Below are 23,598 nucleotides of genomic sequence, written 5' to 3' on the forward strand. Positions count from 1 at the left end.
CAAATATACCAGTTTATGCTCCAAGGCGCTTTACTCTTTTCCATCTGTTGTCTTGGCATACCTTACTTCAGTATCTCTTCAGTCATTGTTTTAGCTGAAAACTTGTCTAGATCTTCTCCCATTTAGCATTCAACTCTGCCTTACGATCTACGATTGATTCCACAAAACCACATAGGTGCCTCAACTTTAAGCTCTATGATGTTGATAGAACACCTATTTTCATTGGCTTCCATGAAAATGCCCATTTCCGTCTCGGCTCTATGTCGGGTGAAGTTATTTGTTGGGTAGATTGTCATGCCCCAAGGATTTCCTTATAACGTAATACGAGACTTAGAATCATGAGTGACCCCAAGCTAACCATATGTCTACATATCATAAATATAATGAAATATAACTAAATAAACAAGACGCTAAAATAGTAGATACATGAGAATGGAGAATGTCCGACTAGTTTGAATGTATAAAACATACTAAGAGTTTAATAACAACTGAAAATATCATTCTTAACAAGTCAAGTTGTTACTATTACTATGTTTGAAAAACGTCTAATTGAGTCAAGTTGCTGGGACATGCTCCTTGACTAACTCTAATAGAACTGAAACTGAAATGAAAGCATGTATATTCTCCTCCAAGTATGAGGATTGACCACTGTAGCTACTGAGTATAGATCAAGGATCGATCTAAGCGTGGTTTTAATGTTGAGTACCTGAATCTACATCATGAAAGGATGTAGCGCAGAGCATGCGTCAATACTTAAATGTACTGAGCATGCAAGATATAGATAATAAGCAAAAAATATTTATATATATACTGCACAAATCATAACTGAGCAACGATATAAGCTGAATTAGAAAGTAATCACTGATTGAAAAGCTACACTGAATGCAATGACCAAGTGTGTATCATGACTTAACATAACTAAATGTTGAAATATATGTTAAAAACTTGGTCAAATGCACTAAAAGTTTGACTGTGGGAGCTACTATTTATCAACATAAAACCAGGTGAGTTAAACGTGGAGTCCGACGTATACACCTCATCAAGAGGACTCAATATACCTTTCTAGGGATATAAAGGCATGACTAGCGTGGTCACTAAATTTGATGCCCAACAGAGAGGACTTATACTCCTTTAGGGGCACGTAATAATGGGACTATGAGGGTACACTGAACCCTAGTCCAACTCAATGTAAGCCTACTCTCAGCTGGAAATGTTATGACACAACATAACCGAAATACTGGATAACTCAATATTCTGACATACAAATTTGAGAATGCAACATTTAGGAACTGACAATATAACATTTGAAAACTAGAGCATGTTTATCTATTTAACTGATCTAGCAAGTATAATTCATGAAATAAGAAAATCTACCCAACTAGGGTTCTTAGTTTCATGCAAGGAACTAAGCAAACTTTCCAAGAAAACATAATATTTCGATTATGAATACTATCCAAGGTTTTGCAAACCTTAGGTCTAAACAAGATATAGAGAATCAAGAATTTGACTGAGTTCTAGGGACCTAGTGGATGAAAGGAACCCACTAGTGAAATCTCACATACCTGGTGATGAAATCTATAGAGAGATCCTTCAATTTCGGGGTTGGAACTGAAGAAAACCTTCTACTTTTACTTGATAGGCTGGTCGACTTTCCCTTCTTTTTGCTCTATATTCGATGAATTTTGGTGAATGATGATTTTGGTTAGGTTTTGACTAGATTATTAGGCCTAAACTAAATAACGTAATTTAGGTGTAAACGACGTAGTTTAATGCCCAATGCATAGGGGAAAAGACCAAAACGATCCCAACTTAATAACTGATGAGGCCCATCCGGGGAGCCATTGACGGACTGTTGATGGAACCATGGTCTGTCGTGTAGGTCGTCGTTGCTAGCTCGAGCTTACCAATTTCAGGTACTCCCATGTACGGTTCACTTCACGGACCGTGTGAAGGACCACAGACCGTAAGGTCACCATGGTTCTTCACTTGGGGCTAGGGTCTACTTCCTCAAGATGGGGGACACATCCACGATCCGTCATCGAGATCACAACCCCTGGTGGGCGATGCCTGAGCTTGGTTTGTTCTGCCTGTCTCCCACGAGCCTTTTCACGGCTCGTGTGGTGGTACACGACCCCTGAAAGGCTCCGCGGTCCACCATTTCTGGGTGGGTGTGAACCACGATGAGGGTGACAGATCGTGGTCTTGATCACAGCTCGTGGACCTCTCCGTGGTTCACCTGTTTCTATTGCTAAAAAGTCCAAGTCTGTTTATTTTCCTGAGATATTACATAGATGTTGTAGAGTTAGTATCCATTTGTGTGTCCTTTGTCAAATTTATGATCAACGTCCTCAATCCTTAGTCTTCCTCGATCGCTATTTGCCACGGTGAAGGTTGGTAGTTTAATTTTTAAAAGCAAAGTTGAGGTGATAACGATTTTGCACTTACATCAAATATTTTCATGTTTATTTTGATGATATAAAAATAAATGTTTTCAATTATATATCATTATTAAATTTCAAGTAGACATAATGCAAAAAAATTCATAGTCAAATAAATGAATAATAGTAATACCTAGTTATTCTTAATATACAATTTTTTCTTATCGAATATGATTATTAATATTTTTTAAAAATTTAACTTTACGGGTCAAGTTTTATATTTTAAAAATTTAAAGTCATAACTTGAAATTCTAAGTCTACTTTTTGAATCGGAGAATTTGAAACTTTAAATCGTGATTCAAAATTTAGAACTTATTCAAATTTGAGCCTCAAATTATTATGCAAATTTTCCTTTCATGCCAAACACACCCCACATATGGAGCATGCTGAGTTGGAACTTGGAGAACATCCCCACAAGACCCAACTACTATCTGCAGAACTTTCCCGCGCTAGAGTTATCCCCTTATATAAAAAGAATCCGCCATTTTCACATAAAAAATTAGGGTTTCGCTTCAAAAGCTTACCGGAGAAGCTCTATTTCACATCAGGCATGACGGACAATGAGGCGTCAGCCATGGAAGTGGAGCGCTGCCAGTGGAATGGCGGAGGAGAAAGAGAAGTAGCAGTAGAAGAGGAAGAAGATCCATTTCTTCAATTCATTGAATACGCCAAGTCTCTTCTATCTCCCGATAGTGACGGTAATGGAGATGATTCGAAGGGACCTAGTTGGAGATGGATTGTTTCAAGGATTCTCAGGACTTGCATTGCTTATTCCTCTGGAGTTACCTCTGCCATTCTCCTCTCTGATCTCTTTCAGGTTCATTACTGCCAGTTTTGGTGAATTTTGTTAATGAATAAATTTATTTGTATTTTTTGATTTTTGCGTTAGTAACTTTGTGATTCAGTAATTTGCTTACTCTCTGTCAAGAATGTCACTATCCTTATAAATATGTAATTTTTGTTTGGGAATATCACTCCCTCCATTTTATTGATTAACATTTCTTTTGAACTGACCTACTCATCAATTGTTGTGCAAGTTACTTGAGAATCTATTTTATCCTAATTTATCTAAGAAAAAAAATTCAAGCTTGTAGGTTTAAGAGGGCTTAACTCTACTACATTTTGTATGCATATACTAGAATAAATTGATAAAAACAAAAAATTGTGTCCAATTTGAAGTGATCTCAATTGATCCATTATTGCCGTTCAAAGGAGCTATAACAGGTATGGCTGACATGATTTGGACTTGTGACATTTTGTACTCAAAACAAACAAATGATTATAAATATCACATCAAGGCTTAAGTGAAAAGTTTGAAGTCAAATACTTTCTGAGTATAGAAAGCTATACTTTTTTTTGGGACACACTAATGAGGAGTGCATCACATGAATTGGACAGGGGATTAAGATAATGATTTTTGAATTCAGACCGGAAACTAATTGTGGTTGTGCTCGTAACCTGGAAGTTGTCACTCTTTTTTTGGGAATACCTTTTTTTTTCCGTTCTGTAAGTAATATGCTAGGTTGAAATTGTATTTTGAAGTTTAAATGTTTTAGAGATTTAACAATAATGATATGCAGGCTTGGAATGAATTGAATAAGAGTGGAGCTCCAAAGAAACAGTCAGAATGTATTCTTCAGTTGAAGAAGAAACACAAGAGGGCAAAGCTTCCTAATACTGTCACCATTGACTCCATATATGAGAAAAAGTTTTTATCTTTGAACAGTGTAATTGAAGCTGTTATTATAGACACTTACATCCTTCCAGGTACATTTGAGCTTTTAGGTTTGGTTCCACCAATGTACATTTTATTTCATGAGGTGATAATGCATGGATATTACGTTGTGCTATTTTGAATAAACTGTCTTAATCTGTTGTACCTTGATTAATAAATTATTACATCTTCAGATGTCTTTCACTTGTCTATGCTTCAATTTTATTTCAGTATTATGAAACTTGTATTGTGCAAATGATGCTTAAAGTCTTTGCACTTGAAAAGTGTTATTCTTGGAGAACCCTTTTTGCATCACTTGCATTGTTTTCAAATTTTAATAGCAGTTCTTTTATTAATTAAATAATGATTAGAATAACACTTATGTCAAGTTTAATCCATGTATTGTTTCTGAAATATTGTATTAAAGAAAGTTACTTTTTCTGCGTGGAGTTTCTGATCCAGTTCATTTTCCATACCCTGGGTTTCTTGTAATTGACTCACTCTTAAGGTTGTATTTTAAAAATATTATATGCTGGATTTTCCAGGAACAAACATTTATATGCTTCATCTGGGTGATTTTTGGAGTTCTAATACAATAGATCTGTATCTTCACCGCAGGTATTGAGCTTTTTTGTCTGATAGAGTTGAATTATGATGACCCTTCATTAATATTTATTTTGCTAACTTATTGGAAATAGTCTCTGTACCTCTCACAAGATAGGGATAAGGTCTACGTGCACCCCACCCCACCCTACCCAAACCCCCACTTGTGGGATCACACTAGGTATGCTGTTGTTGTTGTGAAGTCATTACTTGATCCGTATCCTCTTCTTTAAAATTTCATTATGTTTCCACCCTGACCCTCATATCCAATTTTAATGTTTCCTTGTTCACTATATATCATTTTCTAGCTCAAATTACTTACTTAGACTCTCTTCTCTCTCTCTCTCTCTCTCTCTATATATATATATATATATACACACACACACATATATATACATATATATACATATGTATGTGTGTGTGTATATATATATATATATATGTATGTATATATATATGTATATACATATATATATATATACACATATATATACATATGTATGTATATATATATGTGTATATATATATATGTATGTACGTATGTATGTATTTATGTGTGTATATATACACATACATACATATATATATCTACACTGTAGATGTGTAATATGTTGTGTAAATAAGATTCCATAAAGTTATGCTGTCGTGTAACTCAAGCTTCATGAATGTAGTTAACCAACAGTTGTTTATGAATGTTGTATATATAAAAGATTTATCTGTTTTCAATAAAAGATTGCTAGTCTTCATGTGGTAACAATAATTTGACATAATACCAATGTAGATTGACCTTACTTTGCTCGATGTTGATATATTATAAGGACTTGAGCACAAATATTAACGGCGATGCTACATAACTTATGTGATCTGATATCCACGTAAGAAGAATTTAAGCTGTATGTAAAGGACCAACATGTTTAAATTCCAGGGTGTAGCTAACATTTTTTGCCTCAGAAAATTGTCCATGTCCTTTTGGTTCTACTTAACAGCCGCTGCATGATTTCGTTCTAGCTATTGTACCTCTCAGACTTCTTCATAGATCTTATTTGTGATAGAATAGATTCTACAGCTTAGCGGATCCAAAGAATGGTATTTTGAAGAAAGGTCGTGAAGTTTTCCTCACTGGATGCCGCCTCCGAATTGCAACTGGAGGTTCAGATCATGCACGTCTTTTACCAACTGAATATCTTGTGATACTATTAGATGAGGTAGTGTTAAAATCTCTCTTCTGTGCTTCAGCATTTAATTGTAGTTAGTTTCATGTTCCAGTGTTATCAAAGATTTACTAATATCGTAGACATTATAGGCATAGAATGTCTTTTATTGTCTTTCAGAGGTGAAAGAGCAGCACCTCAGTAACCATATCTCTCCTTCTATCTGATAACTTAGCAGATATTTTGCTGGATTACTGCTAGGGCTAGTATAACAACTTGAAAGGAAGGATAAAAGATGAGATTAGTAGGTTCTGTGGATTGCTGGCTCAAAGGCCAATCGAATGAAGTGGCCTCTTTAGGCCCCCTTTAATCATTAAAAGTATGCCTTTATGCAAAAAAGTATTGAATACTTCAATGAAAAAAGGACAAGATCTATAGGACTATTTCTTAGGTAATTGGAAGTGAATGTATATACATCTTGGGTAATTTACACATATAATCCAAATGTTTCTTGTTAATTTCTTTTTTTCATTTCTCATAAGAAAACTTGTACTTTCTTTATTATAACACAAACTTCTTCCTCCTACTAAGCTCTCTATTCTCGCGAAAACAAGGGTTGAAGGGCTATGAATAAATCAAATTTCACATTCTTTTTCATTCTTTCTCAAGTTTTCAGGCATTGCATCGAAGCAAACAAAGCAATGGCATTTTGTTTTCAAACATCAAGTTACAACTTCTAGAATCATGTTTTGTTGCTCTAACAGTCTAACTTGCTATTCTCTTTTCTTTTCTAATTTGAAATCTGTTATTTATTTTTATATTCTTACTTCATAGGTCTCTCACTCTATATATATATTTTTGATAAAGAACTTCATAGGTCTATATTTCTTTTATATAACTCGATATAATTAAAATATGTCAACTAGAAAATAAGAATCAGATGAATTACTCAAAACTAAAAAAATTGAGTTGGAACTTTAATATTGTAATTGTATGGAACAACTTGTTTCTCTATTCATGAATATACAAGGTATTTATACAATTACAAGGATTCTATAAAAGGGAATAAATTGAAATAAGTAAAAGGAAATATTCTTGAATTACTCCTATGATTTGGTTGCCATATTCCTAATTTACAGGCAAAAACGTAATTCTTATTTGATATGTAGGACCAAAATGATGATGCAATGTTGCTTTTAGCACAATTTTGTGAAGATAACTTCTCTGCCATTTCTCTCAGTGATGTCAATCGGGGGGTCTCCTATTCATTACGTGGAGGGTACGTCCTCCTTCCCTATGACTATGAACAATTCAACTATAGGTCTAGTATTCCACATCTGGTATTGATGTTGTGCATTTTGCTAAATTATTGATGTACCCTAGTCCCGAATGACTATAGGATTAAATCTATTACTTCTCTGGAGGTTCAAGGTAAGTATGGTAGTTTGCAGAGGAAGCAAATTGATCTTGTTGATGACGAAGGTGTCAGTTCAAAATTTCTTTTGTGGGGTGAGCAGGTTCTGCTTGCAAACCTATTCAGGTAGAATACCATATGTCCCTTTAATCATTTTTTTTGCTTTGTTTGTTTTTTCTTTTCCTGTTTTTGTACCTGGCTGTAACTTCGTTCTATTCAGTGTGGGAAGTACGCTTGCCCTGGATAGACCATTTATCTCGAGTTCAACGGATAGTGCTGTTGAAACATCTCAAGAATGTTACCTTGAATATGGTACTGCAACACAGCTATATCTGGTGCCCTTTGTTCAGAATGAGGAGCAAGTAAGTCCTGAACAATTGATGTAAGAGATGTTAATTTTCGTAACTGCATGAAAACTTAGATCAGGGTCTTCTCAGGTATCCCTAGCACTGACACAGAACCATAACAAAGGACCAAAACTATCAAGAGCTTTGGATCCAAGTCAGGGATTTGTAGTCTCCCAGGTTTTCTTGCCTTGCGATTCTCAAGGCTCTATTGACTTCAGTAATTATCCTTTCCGAGTAAGCCTGTGCTCCTTAACATTCTGTTATCAGATTCTATAGAAATAGAGATTTTTGGAATTTATATCTTCCTTGCATTTAGCTCTGAATTTCAGAACTAAAAAAAGAGTGGCTCTTCTTAAGATGTTTCTGACTTTTAAGGACATATTAATTGACATGCTAGTTCATTCACCTCCACCATAAATGTTTCGTTTGCATGCCTTTTTATTTTCAATATAGGGTTCTTACATCCTTCGAGGGTGATGCCACTGCTTCTGACTTGACTGTGTATTTGTTATTTATGGCAAGCTATTTTTCGGTTCGTATTTAGATTTCGCAAAAAAATCAATTGATGTCTGTTTCTTATACATAGAGCTTTATATGCTTTTTGATGCACTGCATAGAAGTGTAATTGAAGTTTTAGAACCTGTTATGTTTACCTTGGTTCTTACAAAGCATTCTCTAAAGTGAACAGTTTGAATAGTCTGTAATCATGTTTTTTGGTGATAAAATAATCTGGATGGTCTTTTTGTTGTACACCATTGCTCACTTTTATGCAGTTGCATTTGTTATTGACATCTTACATCTTTAAAGTCTGCAGTCATTTGTTGTTGATCTTCGGGAGAAGATGACTGGAATAAGCCTCTACGGTATTGTTTCTGACATCACAAGTACTCAAGAGTCGGTACTTTCTGTTAAGATTCAAGATGTAACTGGTGCAATTTGGGCGAGACTACATTTTGCTCAATCCTGGTAGGAAGATTTTTCTCAAAACCTTAAAGTCACATGCTATTCTCTTTGATCTATCAATTTGAAAAAAACATATCTTTCAAACCAATAAGTTATACAAATTCTCTTTGATCAATCACTGTGAAAAACATATTCACAGAAATATATCCCCTGCAGGTCACTGGGGAGGCTAGGACTGGGGCACACTATTTACATATCTGGTTTGACGTGTTCTGTGGGTACAGGAAAAAGGTGAATTTTCTGATAATATGTGATCTGCATAGATGTTAACTTATATATATATAACTTCATCTTCCATGGATTTTATATAAAGAAAAAATAGAGAAAAAAGTAACTTAGCCATCTGTTTTAACAGCTTGATCATCTTACCGTGTTACTCTTTCTACTTTGACAGTCTAGCATTGCGGTGGGTTGAGAATGATGCTGGAGCTTCTTTTATTAATATTAGCTGCTTACCGGCGCTGCTTAACTCATCTTGTCTTCACAAGTTATCCTGCCTTTCTGATTTATCAGCCGAGCCTACTGGTACTCTTGTATGTTCTCTTGCTTTAAACATTGACATTCATGTTCAAGATCTCCTTGCAAAGGGCTAGGTTTTTTTTTATATTAATAGCTTTGTATTATATCAGGGATCAAAGCAGTACTTGGGTAGTACTGAAACCTATTTACAATGGAGCTCTAGTATCTTCCCTCTCAAGCTATAAATCTAAAACACCTATGATAGACACAATATCATTAGAGTAAATTCGATTACACCAAAAACATAGCTGTGAGATGAAGTTCAACTGGATCCTATACACACCATTGTCTAAGCTCGTAAAACATTTGGAATTCCTCTCTTTCCAGATTGTCCACCAGATACTGATCAATTCTCCATCTACCCCTATCCTTAGCATGTGAACATGTTCCCTACTAGCTGCTAAGAGCCTTTGTCTATGTTATTCCTTTAGGGGTTGTTTGGTGTGAAGGACAATACCAAATAGTCCAGAGATTAAATTATAGTGCCATTTAATTTGTTGTTGGTTGGCAAGTCCCTGGATAACTTATCATGGAATAAATAATTAGTACCGGGATAAGTTATCCTTCCCCCTTGGTGGTACAGTAATCCCAGGAGAAAATAGGTAAATGACAAAGTTATTCCTTTAAACCTTTTTTATATATCACTTTTCACCGTCCATATAAGGAGACCACCGGTCTATCCCCCAACCAATGTGGACTTTTACCCACTGTAACACCCCCTTTACGCCCAGGTACAATTGGAGCGTGGACAAGGAGTTCAAACGAGATGAACCTGACTCTGATACCATACCATGTAAAAGTATGACGTCGGGTCTAGCTCAACCCCAAAAGCAAGCTCTAAGGGGAGGATTGTCTAAGTCCATTTAAGGAAACCACCATTCTTTTCCCGAACCTATGTGTACTTTTACCAACTCTAATAAAAACAAACACTCAATAAGAAATAATCTCAGCATAACTTATCCCATCATAACTTGTATTCAAACCAAACGACCCCTTAAGGTTTAGGTGATTCTCCACAGATGAGTTGTGTATGGTCAATGCAGAAACAGATTGTTGACTGTCTCAGCTGTTTCTTTACTCACAGGAAGCATCTTGAGCACAATGTCGTACCTCTGCTCAACAAGTTATCCACTGTCAAAGTGGCTTTCTTTGCTAGTAACCATACAAAAAGTGATATCTTGCAGGGGACTTTAATCCTCCAAATCTGCTTCCATGGCCAGTTTGCTTTCTGGTGGCTGCACTGGTTCATGACTTTGTAGGCAGCATTGACCTTAAAATGCTTAGTTTCCCTGCCACCACAGAAGATCTTCACCAGCTTGAACCCCATGAAATTGATCAAGTTTTCCGAATAAATCAACCACTCTTTGAACCTCCCAATCATTGAAATGTCTTCTAAAATTCAAGATCCACCCGTTATATGTCCACATGTCAACTATAGTTTTTGTTGGTGAAGGAGGGCTAGGATTCTGGCCTCCCTTAATGTCAAAGTGGGTATTTACTTTATATGAGCACTGGTTTATAAGATCTGGGTTTATTGCTTTTATGCTAGTGTTGACTTCCAATGATTATTGCATGTGGAGAAAACAGACAAGCGTCATGACAATCTAACAGTACTATTTTTTAGTTCTCTTAGAACAAGCAACTTAGGTATTGCTTCTTGCTTTAGCGTTACAGTTTCTGCATGACATGTAAAGTTGAACAACTTTCCATATAATTAAGGTCTGTTCAGCTACTTGATCATTGTTATTAATTGCTCAATGACTAGAAGTTGTTGGATTTTCTCCAGCTTTTTAGTCATCTTCAACATTTTAAGTTTGTTGTTTTTTAGGAGTTAAGTTGCTATTTTTAAGAGTTTGTTTATCATAGAATTATGTGCAAAATAGCTTAGATATAGGCCTTAGTTATTGCATTTTCTCTGTATTTGAACACCCACTTCAGTTCAACTAAAAATCATCTTTCCACCAGAAAATATTTCTTCTCTTGTTCTTGCCTTTATTTCTGTTTTGAATAGGGGGTGTACATACATAGATTTGGTTTGGTTTTCATTGAAAAACCTAGATCAGTTATTTTGGTTTATTAAATCTAAAAACCGAAGCAAACCATGCAAAGTCGTTTTTTTTGTTTCGGTTTCAGTCGGTTATTTCGGATTTATTTATTTATTGTTACAACTATTCGGTGTTTGAGAAAGAGATCAAATGTATTTTCACTTACTTGTGTGATAAGTTAAATTTAATAAATGTTAAATGAATAGAAATTTTCGTAAAGACGGTAAAATTCACTCGAGTACAAAGTATTTCTTTTTGAAATATCAACGTTCATTATGTTAAATTAATAAAATTAAAGGATACAGTCAAATTGAATATAGAACGAAATATTTACAAAGTAAATTGTTAACTTCGAATTTGAAAAACTATAACAATATAATTGTAACTTCGGATCTTAATACAAAATAAAATATTTACAAATTTTACAAGCCTAAATTTGAAATAAAGTACATAAATATTGAAAACTATAAACTAACTAAAATATATCGACAAAATAGACTATAAATAATATCTTTAATCTATAAATAAAAGAAAATTATATATATATATATATGGTTGGGTTTGGGTTCACTTTGACTTTTTTTCTTTTAATACCAAACAAAATCAAGAGTGTTTGGTTTTTTTTCAACCGCCAAACCAAAGCAAAAATCATTTTTTTTCGGTTTGATTTGGTTCGTCGGTTCGATTTGACTTGTTACACCCCTAGTTGAAGTTCAGTCAAAGAACTCCAACAATCACTTATGTATTTTTCTTTTCAAATATTAAAGAGCTTAATGAAGTTAAAGAATTGTGCTTTTGAAGTAAAAATGTCTTTCCTACTAAGCCCCTCTGGTACCTGTTAGTTGAAATGCTAGAGATGCAGAGAATATTTCAACTTATTAGAGTCTCATTGATTCTCTATTCTGTTGTCATTATGCTACTTTCGCAGCACTGAAGTGATTGGAGAATATGCACTTTCAGTTATGGTTGTGTTGTTGTTTGTATTCCAGGTATGTAGAGTCTGGCTGGATCAAATTGAACATTGTCATGTCACTGCGAGACTATCACATACATCTTGTGGTTACTTTCTTGATGATGGTTCCGGTGAAGACCTCAAGTGCAACTTCTGTCAACGTAAATGCAATGCAGAACTAGCAAGGAATTTCCATTTAAAAATAACTATTGCAGATGAGAGTGGAAAACTCTTTGCTTGGTGTACTGGTCAAACTGCTGTGGAGTTGCTGCAAATAACTCCTGATGAATTCTGCGAACTACCAGAGGTAAACCCAACTACCTGACATGAAAACTGGAATTTGGATTATAATATTCTGAATTTATTCCGATATATATACCAGCTGATTTCTTTCATGAGAAATTTGTTTCAGTTGCCACAAATTTCAAGTAAATGGTGAAATTTAACTATGATTTTTTTTTCCAATTTGTGAGTGCCATAGACAGGCAACTAAATATTCTATATGTAGTCTCCATAATTTTATCCTACTTTGGCACTTCAAAAGGATTACTGTGTACATGTTTCTTCAACGAACAAAGTGTCTGCTGCAGATTTCTTTATAGAACGAGTAATGATTGACCTTTCATGAGAACTTTGTTTGATTTTTGATAGCATGAAGAAGTGCTAATTTCTCCTCTTACTATTTTTTTCATGGATTTGACATATCAGGAAGAGCAGATAATGTATCCATCATCCCTTGAGCACGAAACATTCAAAGTTGCATTGGTGAACTGCAGGAAAAAGGTTAAAGGACTTCTGGATCAAGATCATGACATAATTGCATGGGAGATCACCCGTGCAATGAAGTGTGAATAAACTTAGAACCATTACTTGCATCTGAAATGTGATAGTTGATAGAGTTTCTGCCAGCTTCATCGATGAGATTTAGGATTTGAAAGAAATATATTGGAAAAATCTTAAGACATACAAAATAAATAAATGTTCGGCCTGAGGTAAAAATTACCCTCCATCTTTATCTTCTATGTTGGTCCCGAGTCTTGAATCAAAGCGGTGTTATGCTCTAAACAAAGTGCTTTGTAACAGTATAAATCATGTAAATTTTTGTTGTATTTAGAAACATGCATTTTGGAGATACCCTCTTCAGTATAGAAAGGATGATTGGTTGCTGTGAAGCTAAAAGGCTAGTTGAAAACATGAAATCATTTTACGCTGCTAACTTGCATTATGTTAGACCTTTAAATGATGGAAATAGACATACCATGCAAATGAACAATCTTCCAGATGTAGATTATAACTAGCCTCTCAAAATTATAGGTATTCCAAACTGGTACAAATTGTTTTGATCTAGTCAATGACCCAAATATCATCGAAATTCTTCAAAGTCCAACGCATCCCAATCGCTCACTATTGACATGAAATGTATCTTTCTGCATGTATTTCAAAACGTGAATACAGTATGGCCAGTTTATTACAAGTACAATGGTTACTTACAAAATACAAATACAATTGTTGCTTAAATTGAATACAAATACAAATGAATACAAATATAAATAAATACATATGGTGGTTACAGTTATAACTGAATACAATGAAATATTATATGTGAATAGCAAAGGGATGTGCCTTTGAATACAACGCACGTATTGAATACAAATATTTTGTTGGTCAATCACTTGAATACAAATACAAGCTGTGATTATGTATACATCCGACCATATTGTTTTTCATTTGTACTATGTTTGATACATACATTTAAATAGAAATACATAATTTATATATACACGCGGATAAAAAAAATTGATAGTAAAAAATGGGAAAAGGGTCAAATATGCCCCTAAATTATTCGAAAAGGTCTAGGTATACCCTTCGTTTAAAGTTTGGTTCACTGATGCCCTCGTCATCCAACTTTTGGTCCAAATATGCCCTTATGGGCGTTAGTTGCCATGTTGGACATATTCAACTCATTTTTCATTTCTTTAAATGCCACATAAAATTGTCATGTTATTTTGCCCTTACCACATAATATTTATATGAAAATGAAAAGATATTTGGACTCATAAATACCTAATCCGACCCATAAATCAACCCCCTTTTAAATAAATTATTCCATCAATTTTTAACAATTTTGTTTAATTTTTATTTTTTTTGATAAATTCCGAAAATGAGTAATTGATTAATAAAAAATAGGAAAATATGAAAAAAGTATAAAATTAACGTCAAAAATTCACAAATAATTATAGTAACCTTAAATTCAATGTAAACACTTTGTAAAATTTTTTTTTTGATAAATCCCGAAATGAGTAATTGATTAATAAAAGTATGAAAAAAAAATAAAATTAACGTCAAAAATTAAAAAATAAATTCAGTAACCTTAAATTCAACAATTTCAATATTTTTTTAATTTTTAATATTTTCAACAAATCCCCAAAATGAGTTTATTAACAAAAAATATGAAAAAATATAAAAATTACACAAAAATTCACAAATAAAAAATAGGAAAATATAAAATATAAAATATAAAAATATTGTTAAAATTATTAAATTTAAGGTTACTATATTTATTTGTGAATTTTGACGTAAATTTTTTATTTTGTTTTCATATTTTTTCTTTTTTATTAATAAATTACTCATTTTCGGGATTTGCTGAAAAATATAAAAAAAAATTAAAAATTTGTAGATTGAAATGTTACTATATTTATTTGTGAACTTTTGGAGTTAATTTGTATTTTTTTCACAATTTCATATTTTTTATTAATCAATTACTCATTTTTGAGATTTATCGAAAAACTAAATAATTTTAAAAAAAATTAAAATGTTAGATTTAAGACTATATTTATTTGTAATTTTTTGGCATTAATTTTATATTTATATATATATATATATATTTCCTATTTTTTATTAATCAATTACTCATTTTCGGGATTTATCACAAAAATAAAAATTAAATAAAATTGTTAAAAATGGGTCGGATAGTGAATTTAAAAGGAGATGATTTATGGACCGGATTAGGTGTTATGAGTCCGAATATCTTTCTATTTTCATATAAACGTTATGTGGTAAGGGCAAAATGACATGGCAAATCCATGTGTCATTTAAAGAAATGAAAAATGAGTTGGATATGTCCAACATGACAACTAACGCCTATAAGGGCATATTTGGACCAAAAATTGGACGGCGAAGGGATGAGTGAACCAAACTTTAAATAGAGGGTATATCTAGATCTTTTCGAATAGTTTAGGGACATATTTGACCCTTTTCTTATAAAAAATTGAGAATATCTTTTTTGATCTTTCACTAAACTTTGACAGTTAAGAATTCCTTTTGGTTAACCCTAACTGGAACTGTAACAAATGAATGACCCAAATATGAAAAAAAAACTGATGAGATTAACACAAATATTACAAACTAAAACTAAGAAAATATGATGTAAACTCAAAAAATACGAATTCAAAACTACTAAATATCCAGAGTCAAAAGGGTAAAAGAAATTATTAAAAATTTCAAAAGTGCATATCAATTTTTCTTTTACTAAAACGATAAAATCGCTCACGATGTAGCGAGTTTGTCCGTCAGAAAAAGCAAAATCGCTGCTGTAGCAGCGATTTATTAAATTTCCTTTTTTAAAATTCTTTTTTTTAAACAAGTCACTCCAAGTGGAGCGATTTTCAAAATTAAAAAAAAATATAAATTTTTTAATAAGTCGCTGCTTTTGCAGCGACTAATCATTTAACTTTTTTTTTGCTTTATTTTTTTAAAAAAATTAAAATCAAATCTTGGTGATACACTTAAATTTTTATTATTTTTTTTTGAAAACTTAATTAAATCGGCTAATTTTTTTGCAGCAATTTAATTAAATTTTCAAAAAAAATATAAGTTAAGTGTAAATCGCTGCCTTTACAGCGATTTGTTTTTTTTTAAAAAAAAGAAATAATTAAAAATCGCTGCCAATGATTTAAAAAAAAAATTAATCAATTTTTTTTAAAATAAAGCAAAAAAACAAAAAAAAAATTAAATGTAGGTCGCTGCAGAAGCAGCGACATATTAAAATTCTTTTTTTTTCATTTCGAAAATTGCTCCATTTGGAGCGACTTGATTGATTTTTTTTTTAAAAAAGCAAATTTAAGAAATCTTTGCTATTGCAGTGATTTTGCTTTTTCAGACTGCCAAAGTCGATACATCGTGAGTAATTTTACCGCTTTGATTAAAAAAAATTGTTTTGCCTTTTTGAAAACTTTTGACATTTTTTTTTACCCTTTTAACTCCACACTCGAATTTATCTGATTGTATAAGATTCAAAATTTATTGGAGATTCACATGAAAATGAGATTTTATTTGGGAAGAAACTATACGTGTTGAACTGATTTACAGAAAAAGAGGAGAAATTCGGAAGAGAATAGAATTTAAGGAATGTAATTTATACTGTATTTATTATACGTATGTGGGTGTATTTGCTATAGACTTGATAATATAATTGCGAATGGCGTTGTTTATAATTATAATTATGTACCATAAATACATAACCTATATTTGTTATATTGTATAATTCTTCCAATAAAAATTAATATCTATTATGTAAGTCTAATTTTTCGTACTTAATGATAAATTGTCGTAAATCAAATGATATATAAAATAACACTCCCTCCGTCTGTTATTGTTTGTCATGGTTTCTATTTTTAGAGTCAAATTATAAAAACTGAGTAACATTTTAAGATGTATTTTTTCATCATATTAATATGCAAAAATTTGTAATTTATAGTACTTTTCATATAGTTTTAGGATATCTATTTTTTTTTGTTTAAAAAATCTAATGTGATCTAATTTACCTTTGAAAATTAGTTAAATTGACTTTTGATAAACGCAACATGACAAACAATTTCGAACGGAGAAAATAGTAAATTCAATACGATCCAATAAATAAGATAATAATATTTATAAAAACAATTTTCTAACGCTTTCGGGCGTATGCGCAGTTACATATAAGTCATCTACTAGTATTTTACAGTAGAAAAATCTGTACCAATTTGACTTTTTTTTTAATTTCTTCTGTTATGAATTGTCTAAGTCAAGCTGTTATAAATATGTATTAGTCTTCGAAATTTCTTATACATTTATTCTGGTCACTTTCTATCACGCCTACTTTGACAAATTGCAACCTACAACAATATCTGAAGAATTTAATTTATATTTTTAGTCATCTTCAAATAAATCAAATTAGAGTTAAATCTCTTACAAGACAATAACATATTTATATTTGACTTCCAAATTCAACATGGACTCTTTCTCTTTGTCAGTTGCCTGGTAATTTATGGTTTATAAGTTAACCATTATAATTTATGATTATTTTTGATATATTAAGTTTTACAATTATTACTTATAAGTATTTTTTATTTTTATCGTAAAAGTAATTAAAAATTATTTTAATTTAAAAACACTTGAAACAAGTCAATACAGACGAGCTCTAAACTTTAACTTGTTAATTTATGTTATCATAAATTAACTTTTTTTCTTTGAAGAAAGATGAAAGCTAATCTAAACCAATTGATTAAATTAAAAATAACCAATGACATAATAGGTATGCATATACATATGTTTAATCGTATATAATTAACTAATAATCTATGTATATAAAAAAAACACAATAAATCTGTTTAGTAAAAATATGGAGTGCAAAAAAAAAAAAAAAAGAAAATTGAAAATCAATAAATCTCAAAAGTAGAAAATTTGGAATGATAAATTTTGGAAAACTAAGAGTTGGAGTTTTCTTTTTAAGTATGAAATTGCCTTTTAAAAGCGTGTTTGATGAAATTTATCGATTAAATTTAAATTTAGTTTGAACTTTATATAATACGAATATAAAGAAAACAGAGACGTGTGGAAATTTGATGAGCCATAAAAGTGGGTTGACATGTGGTAGCAAATACAGTGACAGATCAACATCGCACTACTTTTCCTTCTTCTTCATCAAAAAAAATCCATTTTGAACCCAATTGCTCTCTCTATCACTATATTGGTTTTTCAAGAAACTGTTTAACCAAGCAAAAATCTTGGAGTTGTAGGTATGGAAGGAGGTGGTAGATTTGTTGGGGTAGCAGTCGATTTCTCAGCTTGCAGCAACAAAGCTCTGAAATGGGCCATTGATAATATTCTTCGTAAAGGGGATCATCTTATTCTCGTCACTGTTCGTCCTGAAGGACACTATGAAGAAGGAGAGATGCAGCTCTGGGAGGCCACTGGTTCTCGTATGCCATCATCTCTACATTTATATATGTATTATTTGTTATATTGGTCATCTAAACTTGTTCTATGTGGGCTTTGCAAAGTATACCTGTCTAGGTAAATTAGGAGGATTGCGAGCAGTTAGGTGAAATAGGAATTGATCATCTAGGTCATATCTTATGAGCCACTTTTTCTATTCGATATCATCAACCTGAATGAATATACATAAGTAGATAAAAGAGGCGGAGTTAGAATTTCAACTTTATGGGTTCTAGAATGACTACTTTGATTGCTAATAATTGAGTTCTAAATTTAATATTTAACGACTTTCTTAATCTAGATACACTGTTTGAGCAGAAGCTACTGGTTTGGGGAACCTGTATATGAGCTTCTAGTTCCGCCCATGAGTAGATTACAATCTTTGTTGTGTCCTGCTATATTCTTAATCTATTTGAGTGGCGGCTTTTTGTAGCTACTAGTTCTACTTCATAGTGCTTTAAAGGTTCAATTCTCTATGGTGAAGTACCTAGAAATATATCTGTTTGTTTTGCCATTGTTGGTTACATGTCATAGACATACGGACTCTGGTGAATGGAAAGGGTTAAATACACGTCTACGTATGGGGAGTTGTTTATGTTCGTTAAAGAACAGACTTACATACGTAGAGTTTCATCATCAGGATTGAAGATGCAGCTCATGTTTTTTTGAGTTTCATAGAGAACCCAATCCGTGTCATATAGAGACATTACAAGTGTTTATTTTGGGAATTTCTTCTTGGTTGTAAGAGGGGATAGGAAACTAGATTGCATTAGGAGAATGTATAGATGTGAAGTCTTAACAGTTACTTATATTAATATACCTTAAAGGGTGTGTTCAGTATGAAGGAAAATGCATTTCTCTAGGAAAAGTAATGAATTTCTTACTTTCATTTTTTTCTTTTTTGGTGTTCAGTATGCAAAGTATTATCCTAAAATCATTTGTACGTATATGATCTAGACAAACACTATGTGAGGTGGGTAGGGGGATAAGTGCGATGAGGTAAAGTGAATATGAGGAACTTATTTTCCTAGAGAAAATGAGTTCTTAGGAATTTGACCAACCAAACATGTGAAAATTGGAACACACCCAAAGTGTTAAATCATCTAATTCATGCTTGCACCCATCTTTATTTACGAATAACTTTTTTGATGTGTCTAGGTGCAAGAGTTGTAGTAGCTTTGTAAGAATTGTAGTAGTGAAAGCATGTCACCTTGGGCTTGTGTTACTGGTAAAATATGTGATATTTGATTAGTGAGATTCCATCTTCTGATACATCTTTTGAGATTCATTTTTTTGTTGCAGCTTTAATACCTTTATCAGAGATATGTGATGGCCACACAATGAAGAGGTATGGGGTTAACCCTGACCCTGAAACATTGCAAATGATAACCCTTGCAGCTAGGCAGATGGAGGTGATATTTTCTCTTCTTTTATGAGATCCAGTTTTTCTCAGGAAGCATACTAGATCAAGTATTCTTACGAGATTACTCTTTATTAGCAGATCACAGTAGTCATGAAAATTTTCTGGGGAGATGCTCGAGAGAAGTTATGTGAAGCAATTGATAAAACTCCCTTGAGCTGTCTGGTCATAGGGAACAGAGGGCTTGGAAAGATCAAGAGGTCTGATCTTTTTCTAGAATTCCTTTTGCAATTGAATATCCTGTTGTATATCAAATTTCCTATCAGTTACTTCGCTGTTTTTTCTTTTGCAACTATTGCGGAGAACTGAAGCTTTGGTTGCATTTATTCCTTGACAAAGCTACTAGATTCGATGTGTATTTACGTAGCATGAGTGAACTTTGAATCTGTCTGCAGATATTACTCGAGTGAAATTTCATAAATATCTCATAATCATTTAGCAATTTTCATTACTACGTCTGCTCGAAATAAAGGGAATAGTCTAACTTATAGTTCTTCCTCCTTTTGCATCTTTACAGGGTTATTATGGGCAGTGTAAGCAACTATGTGGTGAATAATGCTACGTGCCCTGTTACTGTTGTGAAGAATGCAGAAGACTAATTTTACAATGTGCGGAACTCCTTAACTGGCAAAAAGCTAAAGGCTTTTATGTTAAATTAGTCGCTTCTGTTTTTTACTAAGCTTGGTGTCGGATTAAACTTCTATCTTATCGTGAACATTGAACATGTTGATGTGTGTATTGTGTACCATCATGTTGAACCTCTGTAATTCCTGTCACTATGGATTGCTGCAGTAAATAAACTTTTTTCGAACTCCTTCAATCTGGCTTCATCATTAAGTGCTTGCTAGATTCAACTGTCAATGCTTACTGCTGCTGCAATAGGTTGCATTTTCATATGTTAAGATGTTATAAAACTGCTTGCTACAATCCACCTTCATGCCTACTTAGGTCTGGCTGACCCAGCTTGAAGTTCCTTCTGCACTGATCAATAAAACCATTACTTTATAAAAGTTTACAGGTTAATCTACCGACTATCGGTAATCTTCTGAGGTCCTTAAATCTCTCCCACCTTTTTGTGTTACCGAAGAGTTCTTCCGTTTTGTTTGAAAAATCATTTGATAATTGGAATTAGTTGTTGGGTTTTAAAAAGGTGTGAATGAAAAATGAAGAGTTGCGACAAACAAGATGAACAAACATTTAGTATAATCCTTAGGATAGCAATTATGTAATATAATAATTATGTGATGGAAAAAGGATGTGATATACTCTTCATTTTTTGTTAGTTAGAGTTGATAACAAAAGATTAAGCAAAAAAAAAAAATCATCTCTAATTTTTTCTTTTTAATAAAAAAACTTAAATACATAAAAGTTTCCACGTGTAATATAGCTTGGATTATTTCAACGGTGTATATGTGTTGTTCATTACTTGAGTGACGTTGATGAAATAAAATATGCATGAAGAAACCAAGAAAATGAAATTCTTGTATTTTTGGTAAACAAGTTCATAATTTAGGTTGAATAATAAATATAGATTGTACCGTCTAAGTTATTTTCTACAATAATTTATTTTATTAAAAACTTAAATATTGAAAAAGTAAAGTATTTATCTACGATAGGTTTAAATTACTTGATGGTGTAGAAAATATCTTACATCATCCGTGGATATTAGCTAAAGATAAACTAAGATATACGATAAGATTACGTAGAGAGTTCCGACAATATAGATATACCACTAGTTCCATTAATTTGTTAACAACTTAAAGGTTCTCCTATTTTCATTCATGTCAACAAATTTTCTATGGTAATTCTAACTCTCCTCTCTCCCTTAACTAATTGTTCATCCTACTCTTTCTTTTCCTTTCTATTCATTCCTCCCTTTTACAATTTGGTTCATAAACTTTGAATAAAATAAAACATGGAATATTTATTCCTTTCTTTCTTCTTTCTATTCACCCTCACTTTAGCCCAATCTATTAATAATGATAATATATACTCATTCCCAAATAATGCACCAAACATGCAACCATCTTCAAAACAAAATGCAAATCCACCAACAAGTCATTCTGCATACCCTCCTGGATATGAAAATGAAAATGAAAATGAAAATGCACAATCACAATCACAATTTCCGTCTATCATCCCTCTTGATAAAATTTCTGACTTCCCATCTACTATTATTCCCACCAATACACAAAAAGACGATGGTGGGAATGCTGAGACGAATAATATCATAAAGAAGATATGTGACAACACTGACTACCCTGACGTTTGCACCACAACTGTTGCCCCATTCATGCGCGGAGGTATCATCAACGTACAAAATGTTCTCCAAGTGGCCATGAAACAGAGCGATGCGTTTGCCAAATTGGGATTTGCAGCGTTTAAAAGAGCTTCAGAATCCCCTATTACTCCACCTAGAACTAAGAAACTGCTCAAAACATGCCTTGATAGTTGGGACACTGTGTTGTACAATTATGAAGAAGCTTTAGAGGCTCTGCGTACTCATGATAGTGGACGTATGAACTCCATGCTCAGTGCTGCAATTACTGATATCTCTGATTGTCAAGATGCCTTTGAAGGTATCGTTACTCCAATGTCTGGTTATAGTGACAAGATGACTAAATTGACAAGTAATTGCCTAGCCATTGGTTCACAACTCGGGAATTAGACTAGACAATTACCTATCGTGTTAACGTTCAAAAACACACATAAGTTATTACCTCTTTACTAGTTTCATATCTCAACTATCTATTCTTCTATTTATCAATCTAAACTCTATCACTTCATTTATATTAAAACACACTCAATGTTGAGTTGGACAAATATGTATTGCTTACTTTACAACAATCGCAAGCAGGACAAATATGGAACAATGAATATTGTTGGGGTTATGAATATCCCATAAAACTTGATAATTTAGATATATTTTTACCATTAATTCTTTATTATTTACTAAACTAATTAGATATTAGTGTAGATGGATGAGTAGGATCATTACACAGTGTAAGTGATCAGTGTAGATGGATGAGTAGGATCATTACACAGTGTAAGTGATCCTTAATCACCTCTCCTAATGTATTTTACATTTTACTTATGTCATGTTTTTTACTTAATTGTGATTAGTGAGAAACATGTAGAAACAATCTCTTTTGCAGAAGTAGGAGGGAAAAGGACTGAATATAGATTGTGACAGAGCTAAGAATCTTGGATTAAAAAGAAAATCCAAAAAATGTCACATTTAGGATATGAATATGTATTTTTCTTATCTTAAGGGAATTTAAAATTTTACGCATATATAAACAAATTTGTCTTTATCTAATTTCCACCAAAAACTTTCGCATATCATATACAGAGAGGGCCTAAAATGCTCTTAAACTATTTGAATTGATATAAAACTATCATTCATCAACCTTTCGGCCCCCAAATACCCTTAACATCAAACTTTTGGCTAAAAAAGAACCTTATTTCTAATGTTCCACACTTATAAAGTGGATGGAGAACAATATTGTACCAACTCTCATAGTTTGAGAGTATTTTAGATCCTATTAATTTTAATTTTTTTTTTAGATGAGCTCATATGATTGACTTGATTTTGGGTCTATAGCAAATTAGTCCTCTCCTTAATATATATGTCACAATATTGAAACAACAATCCACCAACAAAATATAAAAGATAAGGATGAAGACAATGAATAGAAGAGCAAAAGAAAAAAATAACAAATTTCAAGTTCTTAGCTTGATATTTGAAGAATGATATCTTGAGTGAAAGCTCAAGTC

The 23,598-nt window shown here is 32.5% G+C and overlaps 3 protein-coding genes across 6 annotated transcripts; all 3 read left to right on the forward strand.

Moving 5' to 3' along the window:
• Positions 1-2,683: 2,683 nt before the first annotated feature.
• Positions 2,684-13,276, forward strand: LOC101245489 (uncharacterized). 4 transcript variants are annotated; one of them, XM_004229031.5, is made up of 13 exons: positions 2,684-3,255; positions 4,019-4,205; positions 4,698-4,770; positions 5,813-5,960; positions 7,076-7,185; positions 7,306-7,446; positions 7,541-7,682; positions 7,758-7,901; positions 8,482-8,633; positions 8,787-8,861; positions 9,025-9,163; positions 12,184-12,453; positions 12,855-13,276. In XM_004229031.5, the coding sequence occupies exons 1-13, from the start codon at positions 2,815-2,817 to the stop codon at positions 12,999-13,001; spliced, it is 2,169 nt and encodes a 722-aa protein (XP_004229079.2). In that variant the 5' UTR covers positions 2,684-2,814; the 3' UTR covers positions 13,002-13,276. The 4 variants fall into 4 exon arrangements, 2 of the variants coding, with proteins under 2 accessions (XP_004229079.2, XP_019070181.1); XR_011221409.1 differs by having other exon boundaries at positions 2,776-3,255; positions 9,025-9,155; XR_011221410.1 differs by having other exon boundaries at positions 2,776-3,255; positions 5,822-5,960; positions 9,025-9,155.
• A 3,902-nt stretch (positions 13,277-17,178) lies between these two features.
• Positions 17,179-20,641, forward strand: LOC101261951 (universal stress protein PHOS32). Its single transcript, XM_004228958.5, has 4 exons — positions 17,179-18,385; positions 19,704-19,813; positions 19,903-20,021; positions 20,339-20,641. Exons 1-4 carry the CDS (start codon positions 18,205-18,207, stop codon positions 20,418-20,420), a joined length of 492 nt encoding a protein of 163 aa, XP_004229006.1. The 5' UTR covers positions 17,179-18,204; the 3' UTR covers positions 20,421-20,641.
• A 53-nt stretch (positions 20,642-20,694) lies between these two features.
• On the forward strand, positions 20,695-22,759 carry LOC104646615 (pectinesterase 3-like). The gene has a single exon (XM_010320661.4). The coding sequence runs from the start codon at positions 21,737-21,739 to the stop codon at positions 22,487-22,489; it is 753 nt and encodes a 250-aa protein (XP_010318963.1). The 5' UTR covers positions 20,695-21,736; the 3' UTR covers positions 22,490-22,759.
• The last annotated feature ends 839 nt before the right edge of the window (positions 22,760-23,598 follow it).

The sequence above is a fragment of the Solanum lycopersicum genome, chromosome 1, assembly GCF_036512215.1.
Source record: "Solanum lycopersicum chromosome 1, SLM_r2.1".
Lineage (NCBI taxonomy): Eukaryota > Viridiplantae > Streptophyta > Magnoliopsida > Solanales > Solanaceae > Solanum > Solanum lycopersicum.

Bases quoted from the DNA above. Each gene is read 5' to 3' on its own strand.
- LOC104646615 (XM_010320661.4), top strand. From the start codon at position 21,737: ATGGAATATTTATTCCTTTCTTTCTTCTTTCTATTCACCCTCACTTTA.
- LOC101261951 (XM_004228958.5), top strand. From the start codon at position 18,205: ATGGAAGGAGGTGGTAGATTTGTTGGGGTAGCAGTCGATTTCTCAGCT. The intron at 18,386-19,703 runs GTATGCCATCAT...TTTTTGTTGCAG, and splicing joins CTGGGAGGCCACTGGTTCTC to CTTTAATACCTTTATCAGAG. The intron at 19,814-19,902 runs GTGATATTTTCT...CTTTATTAGCAG, and splicing joins TTGCAGCTAGGCAGATGGAG to ATCACAGTAGTCATGAAAAT.
- LOC101245489 (XM_004229031.5), top strand. From the start codon at position 2,815: ATGGAGCATGCTGAGTTGGAACTTGGAGAACATCCCCACAAGACCCAA. The intron at 7,902-8,481 runs GTAAGCCTGTGC...TAAAGTCTGCAG, and splicing joins TCAGTAATTATCCTTTCCGA to TCATTTGTTGTTGATCTTCG. The intron at 8,634-8,786 runs GTAGGAAGATTT...TATCCCCTGCAG, and splicing joins CTACATTTTGCTCAATCCTG to GTCACTGGGGAGGCTAGGAC.